At 40.2% G+C, this 16,230-nt stretch overlaps 2 protein-coding genes across 2 annotated transcripts; one reads left to right on the top strand and one right to left on the bottom strand.

Annotated features, from left to right (window-relative positions):
- Nucleotides 1–1,352: 1,352 nt before the first annotated feature.
- On the top strand, nucleotides 1,353–10,609 carry coq10b (coenzyme Q10B). The gene is made up of 5 exons (XM_027166044.2): nucleotides 1,353–1,514; nucleotides 5,985–6,137; nucleotides 7,605–7,797; nucleotides 7,902–8,003; nucleotides 8,686–10,609. Exons 1-5 carry the CDS (start codon nucleotides 1,414–1,416, stop codon nucleotides 8,851–8,853), a joined length of 717 nt encoding a protein of 238 aa, XP_027021845.1. The 5' UTR covers nucleotides 1,353–1,413; the 3' UTR covers nucleotides 8,854–10,609.
- Nucleotides 10,610–11,126: 517 nt separating this feature from the next.
- Nucleotides 11,127–16,100, bottom strand: hspd1 (heat shock 60 protein 1). The gene is made up of 11 exons (XM_027166042.2): nucleotides 15,957–16,100; nucleotides 14,655–14,830; nucleotides 13,989–14,324; nucleotides 13,776–13,871; nucleotides 13,598–13,691; nucleotides 13,341–13,509; nucleotides 13,120–13,219; nucleotides 12,787–13,032; nucleotides 12,517–12,691; nucleotides 12,247–12,425; nucleotides 11,127–12,120 (listed from the first exon to the last, which is right to left on the bottom strand). Exons 2-11 carry the CDS (start codon nucleotides 14,826–14,828, stop codon nucleotides 11,965–11,967), a joined length of 1,725 nt encoding a protein of 574 aa, XP_027021843.1. The 5' UTR covers nucleotides 14,829–14,830; nucleotides 15,957–16,100; the 3' UTR covers nucleotides 11,127–11,964.
- Between the last annotated feature and the right edge of the window lie 130 nt (nucleotides 16,101–16,230).

Genomic DNA, 16,230 nt, shown 5'->3' on the forward strand with positions numbered 1-16,230 from the left:
CACACACACACACACACACACACACACACACACACACACACACACACACACACACACACACACTGTTTTATAAAATAATATGATTTTCAGTGTTTTTGTTTGTAAAAATCCCAGGAGATCAGCAGTGTCTGAAATCTAGCTTGTTTTGAAAATTAGATATAGCATAGCATTTTTCCTTTGTTGTGATCTTTGATTTCAACAGTAAGCTGCCATATGATTGACTGATTGCATAACCTGATGTGAGTGATGTTGGCAATATTTGCTAGGTCATCAACCCTATTTGGCTGACTGTTAGCCTTATAAAATACATTGTGTTCTGTATCACCCTGTCCCAAACATGTAGCATGTAGCATTAATTTAAATACCACTTTTATACAGCCATTATTTCAGTTTATCCTTTTTACCACATACGACTTACCCTTTATAACAGTCCATTACCATTTGTTAATATTGCCACACCAAAAAAACAGACATACTAATAGCATTCTGATGAGGTCTTACGACATTGCCTTAAATATTGTACAGACCGGCAATTTGCTAGACAATCTTCTGCTATGTGACAGGGTTGCTTTTTACACCTGAGGCCAAAACGTCCTGAAGAAAAAGGAACAGGCTTTAGCAACTAGAAACAAGTACAACCAAACTGTCTGGGTGAAACGAACCCTTAAATGTTTTGAATAAGGGGTCAGAAAATGTCCTTTTTAATTTGAAGGATGGCACATTTCATTAGAGTTTAGTTTGATAGGGATAAACTACTCCTAAACTCCAAAGACCAAATGTTAAAGCAACCAGATGTGATTCATGTTGCAAAACCAGGGATTTGTACATGTCAGGGGATCTCCATGATGCATAGTTTCATATCACATTCAAAAACCAGGCAGTCCAATACACAGAACATTCACATTTCCAGCATTTGGCAGACACCCTTATATCCAGAGTGACTTACATTATCTCATTTTTATACAACTGAGCATTTGAGGGTTAAGGGCCTTGCGCAGGGGCCCAACAGTGGCAGCTTGGTGGACGTGGGATTCGAACCCATGACCTGCTGATTATTTTATTTCATTTTATCTCATTAAAATGACTATTATACTATTACGGATTTGACTGTGTCCTTAACAGACTAAACTGTAACCTTTCGTAGATATGCGCTTTGGGTCGCTCAGTCAGGGCAACTCTATCCAGCGTCCCGTGACATTCCTGCTGACGTCATCGCTGTAAATCTACATACGTACAAGGGGCAGCGTGACGGACGGAACACTTAACCAATGAGCAGAGACTACGAAGTCCTTTCCATCCAATAGTATTATGAATCTTATTGGGCGAGACTCGTAAAAGTGGGCGGGTTCTAGTACTGGAAAAAGTCTAATCGCGAAGGGGGGGGAGTGGAAAAAAAAAATAGCTGAAGTGAAGATGGCGAGAGGCTCCCGGTGTTTGCGGAGAGCGGTAGCGGAGTGTATTAAACAGTTACCGTTCACAGCTACTCGAGAAACACCGGGCAGGAATGGAGTGAGGTAAACATAGGCAAACATTACAGGAAAATAAACATTTCCGAACTTGCAACGTTAGCATAAATGCACCGCTAGCTGGCTGCAGTAGCTTTAAGCTAAGTTAGCTAGCGTTGTTTAGCTATTTATAACAACTGTCAATGATGGCAGCTATCCAGCTACATTTACTCACATCTACCGCTTGTTTTTTTTTTCGTAGTTAGTTATTAGTCAACTTACAACAAGTAAAATAACCACAGACGTAATTAACTAACCGATATGAGAGGAAGAGAAACTAGCAACACACCTCATCTCTGTATCTTTAGCCAGAGTGATGGTCATTCTGTTCTAGGGTAAACTCTGCCTATCGTACCTGCTTTGTTATTTATGTCTAACGTGTATGTCAGCTTAGTCGGGAGTTTGTCGAGCTAATGACATTGTACAGAAATGGGCACCCGTCTAGTTTTGACCTGGTGTTTCTCTTATGCCCTTGAGTAGTTACTCATTTGGTCTACGTCCGGTGTTACAACTTATTGTTCATTTGCAGGAACTTTTTATTTACAAGCTTTTTTTTAAAGACTTGGTGTGTGTGTGTGTGTGTGTGTGTGTGAGTATATATATATGCTATATATATGCTATATATATATGTAGTGTTTTCCGTCATGATTTTGACAGCTGTTTTATTTGTTCGGATATTAAGTAATTGTTCGGATAGTAAGTAATTGTTCGGATAGTAACACTTCATTCAAGCATTTAAAGCTTACGTTTTATACCTCAGCCTCTTAGGTAACACGCTGACAATGACGTCACGGCAAGTGACACCTGAGACTTCTCAGTGTGTCAGCTGCCCTTCTTACCCAGCGCAGGGACGCAGTGTACCCATAACACAGGGCCAGCACTGGTCCTGCACAAATCACTCGGCTACTGTCCAAAGTCCAGAACAACGTCCTCTACTAGTGACACCTTCGTCATACTTGGCTGCGAGCATCACATCTAGGTTTAGTGAGCGAGACACTTTATTTTTGTTTCGTCGAAGCCTGATATTCAACTATTCCTACTGTCGCTTCCTCCGTTGATCTCTTGGTCATAGAATCGAGGCCGACACCCCGATCACAAAAATATATTACCAGTATGCTATTAAACAAACACAATATTGTACTAAATGATGTGTAAATAGCTGGCAAGCGGTTAAAAGTGGCTTTCCGGTAATAGAGACAAGACGAGCAGACAATGTTGACTGGTCTCCTTTGATTGAAATTGTATGAGTGATTTCTTCAGGTCAGAGCTATGTGATACCCTTCAGGTCCTGGTCACACATCTAGTATTACCTGGTTATAGATGAGCTATTGTTGTTGTTTTTTTATAGACCACAGGAGAGTGTGGAGTGGTGTTTTTGGGTATCTTTCTTGTCAGCTTCAGATTCTCAGTGGTGTGTAAATAGCAGCTCAGTGGTTAGGACGCTGGGCTACTTGTGTTCAAATCACACTTCTAAGCTGCTATCCCCGGGCCCTTCAGCAAGGAGCAAGGTCCTTAATCCTCAACTGCTAATTTGTATAAAATATGTATGTAAGTTGCTCTGGATTTCAAATGCTGTAAATGTCTTAGGAAACTATACATGGTGTGCAAAAAGTCAAGAACCAATGAGACTAAAACTACATATGCCTTATTTTGTGTTTATTATTTATAACATGCTCTGCATTTTTCTGCCTTTCTATCATGATGTTTTTGGCTCGTGTTCAACATATCCGTGTTGTTTCCTGACTTTTCCAGACATCCTGTGTTTCTAGGATTCAAGAAAAGTCACTGCCTAAAACAAATCTATTTATGCCACTTTAATAAGTTTTAAACACAGTGAGTAAACAAGAAAAGTGTGTATGTCAGTTCACAGGCTTTCTAACAGGCTAACTTTTGTGTTCAGAGAATTCTCGGTCTCTCTCTCACCCAGGATGAAGAGGAAGACATTTTCAGAAATATATAAGCATAAGATGACATTATGAAAGACTTTGCTAGTTTTTGTATTTCTACAACACTTTTTTTTATTCATTCATTCATTTTCTACCGCTTTATCCGAACTTGGGGGTAAAGTAATTATTACCAGAGCTTCTCGGTGATTTTAGTCCCGTCCGAATGTGCCATCTTGGTAATCATTACGGACAATGTCAGTAAAGATTACGGCGACTTTTACCTTCTGTAAAAAGGTCCGGAAAAATGACCTCAGGTAATACTAATCCCGTCCGAAAAGACCCGCTGTAAATATGTACGGTAAAATTACGTCATTTCTTGTTTAAAAGTAGCTTTTGGCGCGTTTTGCAAGCATGGAGGCGCCATGTTGTCTGTTTGCGCACGTGATAACAGGAAGCAACGTCATACGCACATGACGACAAGGAGGTTACTGTGGTGCATAAAGCGAGTTACCCCTCCACCTTCTGCTAGTTTTACTGAGATGTCTTTTCCCTTGCGAATTGGCCAATTAATATTACAGACGTCCTGAGGTAAAATTGCATTACTCCACGTCCCCACTTAGAACAAAAGCCCTATTCGGACGGGATTAGTTTTATGTAGCACCAGGGTCCTGGAGCAATGTTGTCTCATTTCACTATGTACTGCATCAGCTATATATGGTTAAAATGACAACAAAAGCTTCTTGACCTTATCTGCTAATAGTAACTGCAATGTTTTCTATGGTTTGTAGCACAATTTCTTTGCGAGTATGTTTTGCAAGAAAAACTAGATTCAGAAGTATCTGAAGTTGACAAGTGTAGTGATATGATTTGCCGTATCTCCCACTCCTAGTTCCTAGGAATCAATGTCACTCTAATCAGCTCACATTCATTTCGATTCAGTCTCATTTATACAACACTTTAAACAATGTACATTGTTACAAAACACTTCTACTGAAATCCAGCTGTAAATATAGATTTAGATATCTGACAAGGTAATGATTTACTGCTGGGGTTTATAACCTGCTTCATCCCTCCCTGCTTTTGTCTAACATTGATTTGTGACTTAAAGGACAAATAGATCTCAGGTGATCACAAGCCGGACGATGTTAGATATGTTTTTGCCACCTAATTGCATTGGAGTTTGCCCAACATTTTTGTGTCATACGTCTTAAGGCCCATGAGTAAAATAGTCAAATTATATGATGTAGACTGTTGCATGTGTATCACCTTTTCTTCTGCTCTTCAGTATCGAGTGTTAAATCATCATGAGGATCATGTGCACAGCCACATGATTGGAGACATTTCTATTATTCCTGTTTTCATTTGATCAGCTTTTTTCTTAAAAGCAGTATGTAGTCATCTGATATTAAATTACGCCATGTGTTCTTTATTTGGTCATAGTGTGAAATAAACAAATAGATAAAAGCGATATCTGTGCAAACAAACAAGACAAATTTAGCCATTCTTTGTAAACCTGCCGGGTCTAGATTAGATTAGCTCTATGCTGACCTAAACAGCAGGTGGGAGACAGAAAAAAAAATCCTTTACATATCTTTACATAAAAAGCCATAAAATCTATTATAAATTGTTGAGCAGCAGTGTTTTTGCCAAAGCCATAGATGATTTGATTGACTATCACAGTTGATGTATAGCAACCAAAGCAGAGTTCAGTACAAATCAACTCCAGGCCAAATGAGTATAGGCAAGGGATTAGCCTTGGAAACTGTTCTAATGATGGACGGTGCTGGAGGATGGCGAGCTGTAAGAGGAAGAGCGAGCCAGGGCATGGGTGAAGAGGTGTAAAAAAATATATTGCTTTATGGGATAACAGTCAGACTGATAAAATGATAATGTACTGTATACTGAGCTCATAATCAGCATGTCACCGATGGGATAATGAGAATGATAGAGACCTGGAGAAAGTGTGTGTGTGTGTGGTTTGGTTTAATTTTGTTCTCTGTTTGCTTTTTCAAGTGCTGATCTGTGCTCATCGAAAGAAAACAAAGCCATGTTTTATTGAATAAAGCATTTTATGGTTCACTTTCAATGCATCATGTAGAGTCCAGTAATGCGAGGCAATAGCCAAAAGTCTGATCTTCCATAAAACATCCCCACCCAAAACAGGTTCATATGTTGTTTGTAACCTACTTGTCAGTCAGTTGCTTCTTTTGGCCTAGAGCATGTTTTCCTGGGCACACAATTTTGAGAATTTGAGAACACTTAGTAGTAAACTGGGAACAGGAAAAAAAATATCATGCGCACACATCTGCATAAGCTTCTACATAATTTCATTGATTTTTCATTAAGCCTGCTGTTATTCACAAGTTATCTTAGCAGGCTGTCAACAGCTTTAATCAGTGAAGAATTCCAGGTTCATGTCAATAATCCAATCCATCTTACCAAGAACAACTGATCAGCAGATAAACGTCCATGTTGTAGCTCTGAAATACCCCTATAGTCCTGCTGAGATTAGGAAAAAAATCAAGAAAGTTGGATAACGATTCTATGGCTTTAGTTACTGTGTTTTATTTTACTTTCTGTTTATTTTGTACAGATATCTGTCATCGTGTGGGATTCTGATGACTAGGGTGCCTCCTCTCCTGCGCACCGTGTCTGGCCGTCCTGTGCTCAATCCAGCCAGAAGCTTTTTCAACTTCACCGATTCATTTAACAAAAGGAAAGAATACTCTGAGAGACGCATCATTGGGTACGGCGTCTTCCACATTGTGACTAAAATGTTCTGTCCCGGTCTATGTGTCTTATAGTGTTGTTATAACACCCAAATAAACGTACTCCTAACAAGTAAGAAATGAAATGTGGTTATGGGAAAATAATCCATGGTAATGTTTTGTAATGCGTTCTGATATGAGGCAGATTACAAGGGAATTATTTTCCTATAAAATAATACCCTGTGGTATTTTATTCCTCTTATAATGATTTGCCAACGATTAGAATGTATTAATGAATGACACCTCATGCAGTTTAACTGTGATATTAATTTTCCTGGAACGTTGGCGACAAGTTGATTCCTGTTATCCTTTTTTTCTCTCTCGAAGGTAATAAGACAAAAAAAATTTCCCAGCCGTCAGAGCTGCTGCTGTGTTATTATAATAAGAATAATTATTATTAACAGACAGAACTCCTACTGTTTGTCTCACATTGTCTGTTTTGTCTTTTCTTGTACAGTCCAAGCTAAATGTATAGTATAGTGTTCTTTATGTTTGTACTTTTGAGAATCACAAATAGCTGGAACTGAATTCCTTGTGTGTGTCAACACACTTGGCCAATAAACCTGATTCTGATAATGTACCTGTTAGAATAACATGGTTGGAAGTACCAGTATGCTGATGGCTTACTGAGTTTCTGCACTTGTCTGTGCCAAGCGTAGAGCTACTTTCAGTTTAATGGAACAGCATTTAAGAGAAGCATAAGACCAGTGCACACTGGGCTGATTATATAATATTATTTAGTCCTGTCTCGTGTCACATTACACATTCCGTTGCCTCTATCATTTACATAGAGAGGGCAGGCAACTGGGACTGTTTCTATGAAGTTAAAATACCTTTTATATGTAAAGATTTTCGGAAACAGCATTCCATGAATATTTTGTTACGTTTGTCGAGCGTGTCTGATTTCTACTCCTGTACTTATTCAAGTTAAACAACCTTTTAAAGCATGAGCAGCAGAGCAAAAGGCTGGCTTCACATGTTTCTGTCACGTGAAGGGGGAGACCTAACAGGAGAGTGGGAAGTTGCCATGAAGAAATTACGGAGAATATAATGGGGAAAGAAAAAACAATTTTACTTTGGAGACCTCTGGGAAAAACCTGCAAAACAGCAACGTGTATAATGAATAGCAGGAAGTTATAATGAATAAAAAGGTTAACCATTTCACCACTGGCCAGCTTATGAGACAATATTTAACAAATATTTGAGCTTTAAGTGACTATCAGCTTCAAACAAAAGCTGAAGGCAGGTTAGGGTCATGCCCATACCTCATGGCCTTCTTACCCACTTTTCCATTGACGCTTTCTGTGTACTGACGTTGCACCTCGGACATTGTTCACATGGTTTCCGTGTGAAGCCAGATACGTTTGTACTACTGCCAGACCCCTCCACCATGTGTCGCATGTTCTCGCTCATGCCTCTGTCTCTATTTCTCCATCTGTTTTCAGGTATTCAATGCAAGAGATGTATGAAGTAGTGTCCAAGGTTGAAGACTATCTTCACTTTGTGCCCTGGTGCAAGCGCTCAGATGTAGTTTTCAGGCGTTCTGGTTTCTGTAAGGCCAAGCTAACTGTGGGCTTTCCTCCTGTGGTGGAGAATTATACGTCCCTTGTTACAACAGTGCGTCCCCATTTGGTGAAGGTAGGCATTTACTTTCTGTGTTCCTTGAATTAAGAGCATGTTTTTATCATGGTGGGCTTTGATGGTGATGTGTGTTGCATTACATCTCTTGTTTTGTCCTCAAGGCTTCATGTTCAGACGGTAAACTGTTTAATAACCTGGAGACGGTGTGGCGCTTCAGTCCTGGCCTACCTGGCTACCCCCGTACATGCACCCTTGACTTTGCTGTAAGTAACCTGAAAAGATTTGTCTTTTGTCTTTTTTGTTTTGTTTTGTTGAAACTTCTAAGGAGCTCATCCCTAAAAAAAAAAAAAAAAAAAAAAGCCAAGATCAACTGATTAAACATGTAGAATTGAGTGTGGATCTTGTTAGGTTGGAATGAAAACATCAAACCTTTCCAGATATAGTAGTTTTCTTTGTAGGCTATTTGGAGGTCCTCGACTTCAGACTTGGAAGCAGGAGGCTGGATCCCTGCATTGTTTGGATATTTAGTTTGGTTTAGAAAAAATATATAAATTACCTCTATCTTTGGGTGTATTACTTAAGGTTTGTGTAGGTTTGGGTTTTTGATTGATATGATTGGACACCCCTGGTTTAAAGCATCTGTGTCTAGATGTTCTACTGAATCTGTTACAATATGACCTGTGTAAACGACTACACTAAATCAGAATGAATAGGATAGATATTTCATCCTAATTCATAGTATATGTGTTATTAATATTCTTTAGCTCCATGTTTAATCACATACAATTATTGTTTAAATACTGCATTATACTTTGACATAGAGGTCAAGTTTTTATCATTTATTGGAAGGAAAGTTTTATCTTTAGTTTTCCAATGCATTAGAACAAGGTACATTGTCCTACATTATGTACAGTCATGACTTTCTCCTGTCTCTTTCTGTGGCAGATTTCCTTCGAGTTCCGCTCCCTGTTACATTCTCAGTTGGCCACCATGTTCTTTGACGAAGTAGTTAAGCAGATGGTGTCAGCGTTTGAACGACGGGCCTGCAAACTCTATGGTCCAGAGACACAGATCCCACGCGAGCTAATGTTCCACGAGATACACCACACGTAGCGTCTCTCCAAGCAAAGAGGCTTCGAGGGTGGGAGGGGCATTAAGGAAATTTTGGTTAAGAGAATTTTTGGAGAGAGGGAGCTAACACACACAACTTCATGTGCCTCAGTATCTTCAGTGCCTGGTCCAAACAAAACCATTTGATTTTACATTTTTATCCTAAGTTATTTTTGAGGCTGGATCTAATTACGAGCCTAAAGTTGTGGGGCGAGATAAGCGTACAGCTGCATCACTCCATCTCTAACAATATTTAATATCTAAGAGCTGCATTTTGAGCCGTACTGTTTAATGGCAACTGGAGTATGTGGAAGGTCTGTCAAGTGAACAGATATTGGTTTTGTGAATGGGGCGAAAGGAGATGGAGACGGTTATATGGCATGTGTGAGATTGGGAATTTTTTTAAGATTGAACCAGGCTTGTTTTTTTTCCACAAGTTACTTTTTGAGTCTTCTTGTAAGCTTTTTTGCCATGTGTTTTTTTTTGTTGTTGTTGTTTTTAAAAATATATATTTTTAAATAAACACACACAAACTAGTTCAGAACAGCTGGACGCACCCATAATCAACACCAATATTTTTTTCAAACATTTTTTTTTTGTTCACAAACTCACAAGGAGACTTTTTAAAGGGGACACTGCATGCTTGCTTGTACTGTTGCAGTGGCTGAATGTGTGCATGCATTTAGTCAGTGCAGCATGTAATACTGACAGGCAGCAATCCTTCCACACCAGCATCAGTAAGGCTTTCCATGACACAAGTTCTATGAGAAAAACAAAAAACACTACACTCGCAAGGCGATAACTTTTTCCACCATGCTGAGTGATGAAATGGTTGCCAAGTCTGGAGGAGTGATGTGAAGTTGGCACATGTTTATAGTTTTAATGATAAACGTCCATTAATGGGAGCACAGTATGTAACATCTTATGGTGTGTCTCAAGTGTCCAAATCAACGGACAAATGTTTTATTGTAAAAGTGTTCTATATAGCTATATATATATATGTATGTAAAGTTAGATTTTTAACAGATAGATTCTTGCAACTTTACTAAAGGGGCCCAAACTCAGGGGGCTGATGGAAAACTACACTTCATGGCTCTCGTGAGATCTCTGCAACCTTCAACCTTTAAAGATTTCGATCGACCTGCATGCCCTTACTGCTTTTGAACCTAGCACATTAGATATTTATCATTGTCTTTAAACATTTATTCATAGACATCATATATGATATATTTATTTTGGTTATGGGAAAACCCACATGTATATAACTAATGTAAGACCACAGACTAGAATACAGTGTATAATAGGTTTTTGTTTCTTGTAGTAAGGCTTTCTTTTAGTACATTTGATTTGGGTGTTTAATGAGTGTTGTGGTGAGTGCCTGCATGGTTTATAAAGTATTTTTTATATTTAAAAATCAGGCTTTTTGTGTGGTCTCTATGCAGTATCTTGTTTGCCAGCATCCAGTTCAGACTAGTTTTACCTTCAAAATAGATGTCATGTGCAAGATAATATTAGACACCTCTAGCTCTGTGCTTCACAACAGCTGGTGGATGGATAACGGACTCTAACTTTAAGTTGCGTATTAAGAGTGAAAATAAACAAGTCTGGAGAATATGACATTATGACAATGTACATAAAATGTTTCTCCAGTTACTTGTTACTCCAGTGTTCAAAATGGCTAGAAATGGCTGTTTTGTTGTAATAAATCAAATTGTCCATTTTTTTTCTTCTTATAAACAAATAAATTGAGTAATGGGTCTGATTGATTTCAAAACAATGTTTGCCTTTTGGACAGGGGGAATATTTAAAGTGTCACTAGATGAAATAGGTTAATCTAATTAATGGGGCAGTCGTGGCCTAATGGTTAGTGTCTTGACGCTTAACCCGAAGGTTTTGGGGTTCGAGTCTCGGGCCTGCCACGACTGAGCTGCCCTTGAGTAAGGCACCAAACCCCCAACTGCTCCCCAGGAGCCGCAGCATAAATGGCTGCCCACTGCTCCGGGTGCAGAGAACAATTTCTGAGTATGTGTCACCGTACTTCACTTTCACTTCATTAAAAGCCATTGGTGAATGTCATGCAGGTATAATCCATGACATCAACAGAAGCTGACTAACTCAGGAAATGACATTGCACCTCCATCACACTTTAGGTATTTTATATTCTTAAAATGCCAAACTACCTTTAACACAAGCAAGTCTAAACACACTGGACACAACCATCCGAGGTTATTGACAGACAACAACAATGGGGTAAAACCTTAACTTGAACACTCCAGTTCTTTTGGAACAATATTTTATTAAATAAAAAAAAAACACAATTACTAATAAGTATTGTACAAAACATTAGATTACTGTCACATTTGTAAAGTAATTGAAGAAAAAAAAAAACCGAACGAAACAACTGAAGGATTATTCAGTGAAAAGTTTGTTCAATGCTGTACAGCAGTCTTAAAACCGTCACTCGACATACCAAGGAGGATTTGCATTGTAATATTCTTGTGTACGGTTCCTTTAAATCTGCTGTGCAACAAGGTTATGCAGTATTAATTTCCAATAGCTCCAGTCACAGCTGAAGAAACACCAACCATCCCCTAAAGCCATCAGACAAAGACAAGTGACACAGAGAACAAACTGGGACAAACAAAACAAAAGGAATTTGCTGGTTCAAAGTTTCTCAACACACTGGTTCTCCATTTTAAAGTCAGATTTCAACTCTGAAGCTTTTTAGAACAGCAGGTTCACATTTAGCAACAAAATGCCAGCCATGGTATTTTTTATTCACTTGATGTGTAAATAGCACACATTAAAAGAGCATTCTAGCTGCTTTCTGTATTAAACACTGATCAAACTGAGCATGCCAAGTATGGACTGATTACACAGGCAGAGTCTGGTCACTTTATGTATGTCTTCTGAGCAATAAGGTCAGGTCAGCTTCAGCCCTGAGTGGAGAGGTGAGCTCGCTTTTTCTTTTTCTTTCCTTTATAGAAGAATTAGGGATGGGGTCATACATTTCTTCTGCATTATCACTCCTGGGCAAGTGAAGAGGTGCAAGGGAAGGGTCGACCTGCCCTTACCCTCTCTTAAAGTCTGAATGGCACTGAATGGTAGTGGAGTTTAGAAACCCATACCACCCATTCCACCCATACCACCCATGCCTCCCATTCCTCCTGGCATTTCTTTCTCCTCCTTGGGCAACTCCGTGACAACAGCCTCTGCTGTTGAGAGCAGGGATGCAACACCAGCAGCGTCCAGCAGTGCTGTCCTGACCACCTGCAGGGGGAGCCAGAGAGACTGTTAGCACACAGGCATAATCTTCTAATTCACAGCAGAGGGCAGCAGAGCTTCCTGCATTTTATTTTCAGGGCACACAACTTCAACAGATCATTTTAAACACACCTTTGTAGGGTCAATGATTCCTCGATCCACCATGTTGACATACTCGCCATGAAGGGCATCGTAGCCAATCTCAGAGCTGCCCTGCAAGATTTTTTCCACCACCAGAGAACCCTCCACTCCTGCATTCTTAGCAATGGTCATAGCAGGGATACGTAGTGCTCTGCGGATGATGTCAATACCTGAGAAAGCAAATTGTGTATTGGTTAAGGCCACACTCAAACACTACTATCTTTAGGACACAAAATTCAGTACTGTTCTCAGAAGGCTTACCAATCTTCTGGTCTTCGTTGATTGGTTTGATGGTGTCCAGGACAGGGATGCAGCGCAGGAGAGCACAGCCACCTCCGGGAACAATGCCCTCTTCGACAGCAGCCCTGGTGGCGTTCAGAGCATCAGTTACTCTGTCTTTCTTCTCATTCACTTCCACGTCACTTGTTCCACCAACCTTAAAACAAGGCAGATAAACCGATCGTAACCCACTGTGTTGCAGCTAAACAGGAAAAAGAAAAACCACCACAACCCTCGAGCCTGCCTCCTTACCTTGAGTACAGCCACTCCGTCAGAAAGCTTGGCCAGGCGCTCATTGAGTTTCTCCTTCTCATAGTCGCTGGTGGTGTTCTCCAGCTGCTCGACGATCTCGGCAGCACGCTTCTCAATAGCACTTGGGTCGCCGTGGCCCTTCAGCAGCATGGTGTCATCCTTGGTCACAACAACCTCACCTACCCGCCCGAAGTCGTGTGCTTGTATGTCCTCGACTGCGAGGCCGACAGCCTCGTCACCAAACACCTGAATGAACAGAGAGGTAAAATATGTTAACTATGCACAACTGTATCCGAAAGACATAAAAATTAAGTCTTTGATTAAAACACGTACAGTTCCTCCAGTTGCAATTGCCATGTCTTTCAGCTGGTTCTTCCTGTTGTCTCCGAAGCCTGGGGCCTTTACTGCCACAACCTGCAGTCCAACCTTCAACCTGGAGGAGTTAAATACATGTTACAGCCAGACCATTATAATTAACACAACAGTTTTAGGAACAGGGATAGAAATGTAAGTATTTATAAAATGTTAGAGTAACAAAGCATTTGAAAAGAAACCTGTTGAGGACAAGTGTGCTGAGGGCCTCTCCATCAACATCCTCAGCCACAATGACCAGGGGTTTACGGTGCTGGTTGGCAATCTCCAGGGCTGGCACGATGCTCTGGACACTGGAGATCTTCTTCTCACTCAGAAGCACATAGGCATCCTGGAACTCACATTTCTGACCTGTAGAGATTAAACAGTAGATACTGAATGAAGATGAGTTTTTATACCAGATGTGTTTCATCAAGGACTGGACCATGTATATCCTTACCTTTAGCGGTGTTAATAAAGTAGGGTGAAATGTAGCCACGGTCAAACTTCATGCCTTCAATGATCTCCAGTTCATCGTGCATTGTTTTGCCATCCTAAATGAAAATGAGAAATATCAAAAATTATGTAAAACATTCCCTGCTTATTTAGTTCATTACTATTAAACATGAAACACGTACCTTTACAGTGATCACTCCTTTACGTCCAACTTTCTTCATAGCGTTGGAGATAATCGCACCGATTTCAGTGTCTCCGTTGGCAGAAATAGTGGCTACCTATAAGCATGAAGGATTAAAATTTTACAGCTTTTTCAGCTGAGTAAATTAATTATCAACCCAACTTGACAGAACAGACTCCCCTCTGTTAATGATGTTATACATTCAAGTTCCTACCTGAGCAATTTCCTCTGGTGTAGTGACTGGTTTGGAGAGCTTCTTGAGCTCGTTGATGACCGTTTCCACAGCGAGCATGACTCCTCTGCGGATCTCTATGGGGTTGGCGCCTTTGCTAATGGTGTCAAATCCCTCTTTGGCAATGGCCCGTGCCAGTACGGTGGCGGTGGTGGTGCCGTCACCTGCCTCCTCATTTGTGTTATTAGCCACATCCTGCACCAGCCTTGCCCCGATGTTCTTGTACTTGTCTTTAAGTTCAATGCTTTTGGCAACTGTGACTCCATCTTTGGTAACCTTTGGGCTGCCCCAGCTCTGCTCAATGATCACTGTGCGACCCTGATGAAAGATTTGATTTTTTTTTTTAATTCTGGGAACAGACAAAACGTATAATCTACAAATATAAAGAAGGCATGCAAAGTGTACAGTAAACTCAACCCAGTGCCCAGTCCCTATTGTAACATATTAAAAAACATTGGATGTTCTACAATTAATCCTGACTTTTATTAACACTGTACAGTAATATACATGATCACGTAATCAATTTGAATAATTTATTACAATTACCCAGGCCAGGCCTCAACCATGTTATATAAACTTTACCTGCATGTGTTTAAGGACACAATCTGCCATTTCCCCCCACAACAAATTAGATAACTACAAACTAACCTTTGGTCCCATAGTGACAGCCACAGCATCTGCCAACAGGTCCACTCCCTGGAGCATGAGCGCCCGGGCATCAGCTCCAAACTTTACATCCTTGGCATAGGCACGAGTGAGGTGTGGAGCTAGAGCCCTGCACACTGGCCTCATCTGCCTCATCACACTGGGCAAGCGCAGCATCTCTGAAAAACAAAGAACCGATGAGTTTTACGGTCAAATCTGAAAAAATACCAGATTATCCACCCTCATCCTTGAACTCTATTGAAAATCGACTCTACTTAAATTCGAGTCGCATGACGACACACGTAAGCGATGGCGCCCCTATTGGTGCTTAAACGAACTGCAGGTTCTTTGATTAAGGGAAGCGGAATTTTTCCTCCTATAGGCAGCAGGCTTCCAATGTACCGCATTTCATCAAGCTCACAGATTTCTCTCTGAATTTAATCAATTCACCAAATCTGTCGTTAATTGCCAATTATAAGCCTATTGTATAAAATACCGTTTCAGAAATTTCTAGTAAAAAACAGGATGGATCATTCGTGTAGTTCCCTCTGGCCCACGTGTGTCCAGGTCACGCGTCACAAGGTCAAGCTCAACGTCCTCATGGCAACAGGCGCCGGGAGCGCTCATTAACATCCTCAGAATCAGAAAGGGCTTTATTGCTAGGCATGTTTTAACATTTGAGGAATTGGTTATAGTGACAGAAGCTCCACGGTGTAGCAGAATGACATACAATATAGACAAATTGTATGTACAAATGCACAGGCGTGAAATGTTCTGTTGAAATATACAATATAGAGTATAGAATCCTCGCGCACACACCAGCATCACGACTGACTAAAAAAAACGTTCAATAACATTATTAAAACAATTAGCTAGCCGACATTGAGACTTTAATACGCATAGGCGATGTTAGATCAGCACAGGTTGTGGAATAATGACCGGATAGTTGTGGGTTCAGATCCCCGGCAGATGTAACTCAAATTCGTTAGCATAGCAGCTAGCTCGGTAAATCAACATGGCCAGTTTTTCACCTGCTTAATCATTGACAATTAAGCAGATATAAAACACGGAAATTTCATGATTATGCAGCGCTGAAGCACAACTTAGTACTTAATAAGGGACCGAGAGTACAATGCTTAATCTGTTTAACACGACCTTGAACATTATACATGAAATTATAAGTTTGCTACAGCTACTACAACTACTTTTGCAAAGATTATAAATTTAACTTGAACATCCTATGAAATTAACCATGTGGTTTGAACTCTTCTGGAAATAAAACATATATAACGGAATAAAACTTACTTTAGCAGTGACTGGAACCGAAGCAAGCGGCTGAAGGAGAGAGATAGAGAGAGAAATCTAACTAGTGATGTGAAGCTCCTGCTGCAACTCAAGTAGCTCCTGCTGCAACGCACATGGGCTTCTACATCCGGGTAACAAACCGGCCCGCCCCAAAACCTGAATAAACACGTGTTAGTAATAATTTGCACGTTTTTAAAAAACAAAATATTGACACAAACTTCTATTCATCATACCTTATTATATCCTCTCATCCCTACTAAGACAAAATATACAG

The sequence above is a fragment of the Tachysurus fulvidraco genome, chromosome 6, assembly GCF_022655615.1.
Source record: "Tachysurus fulvidraco isolate hzauxx_2018 chromosome 6, HZAU_PFXX_2.0, whole genome shotgun sequence".
Lineage (NCBI taxonomy): Eukaryota > Metazoa > Chordata > Actinopteri > Siluriformes > Bagridae > Tachysurus > Tachysurus fulvidraco.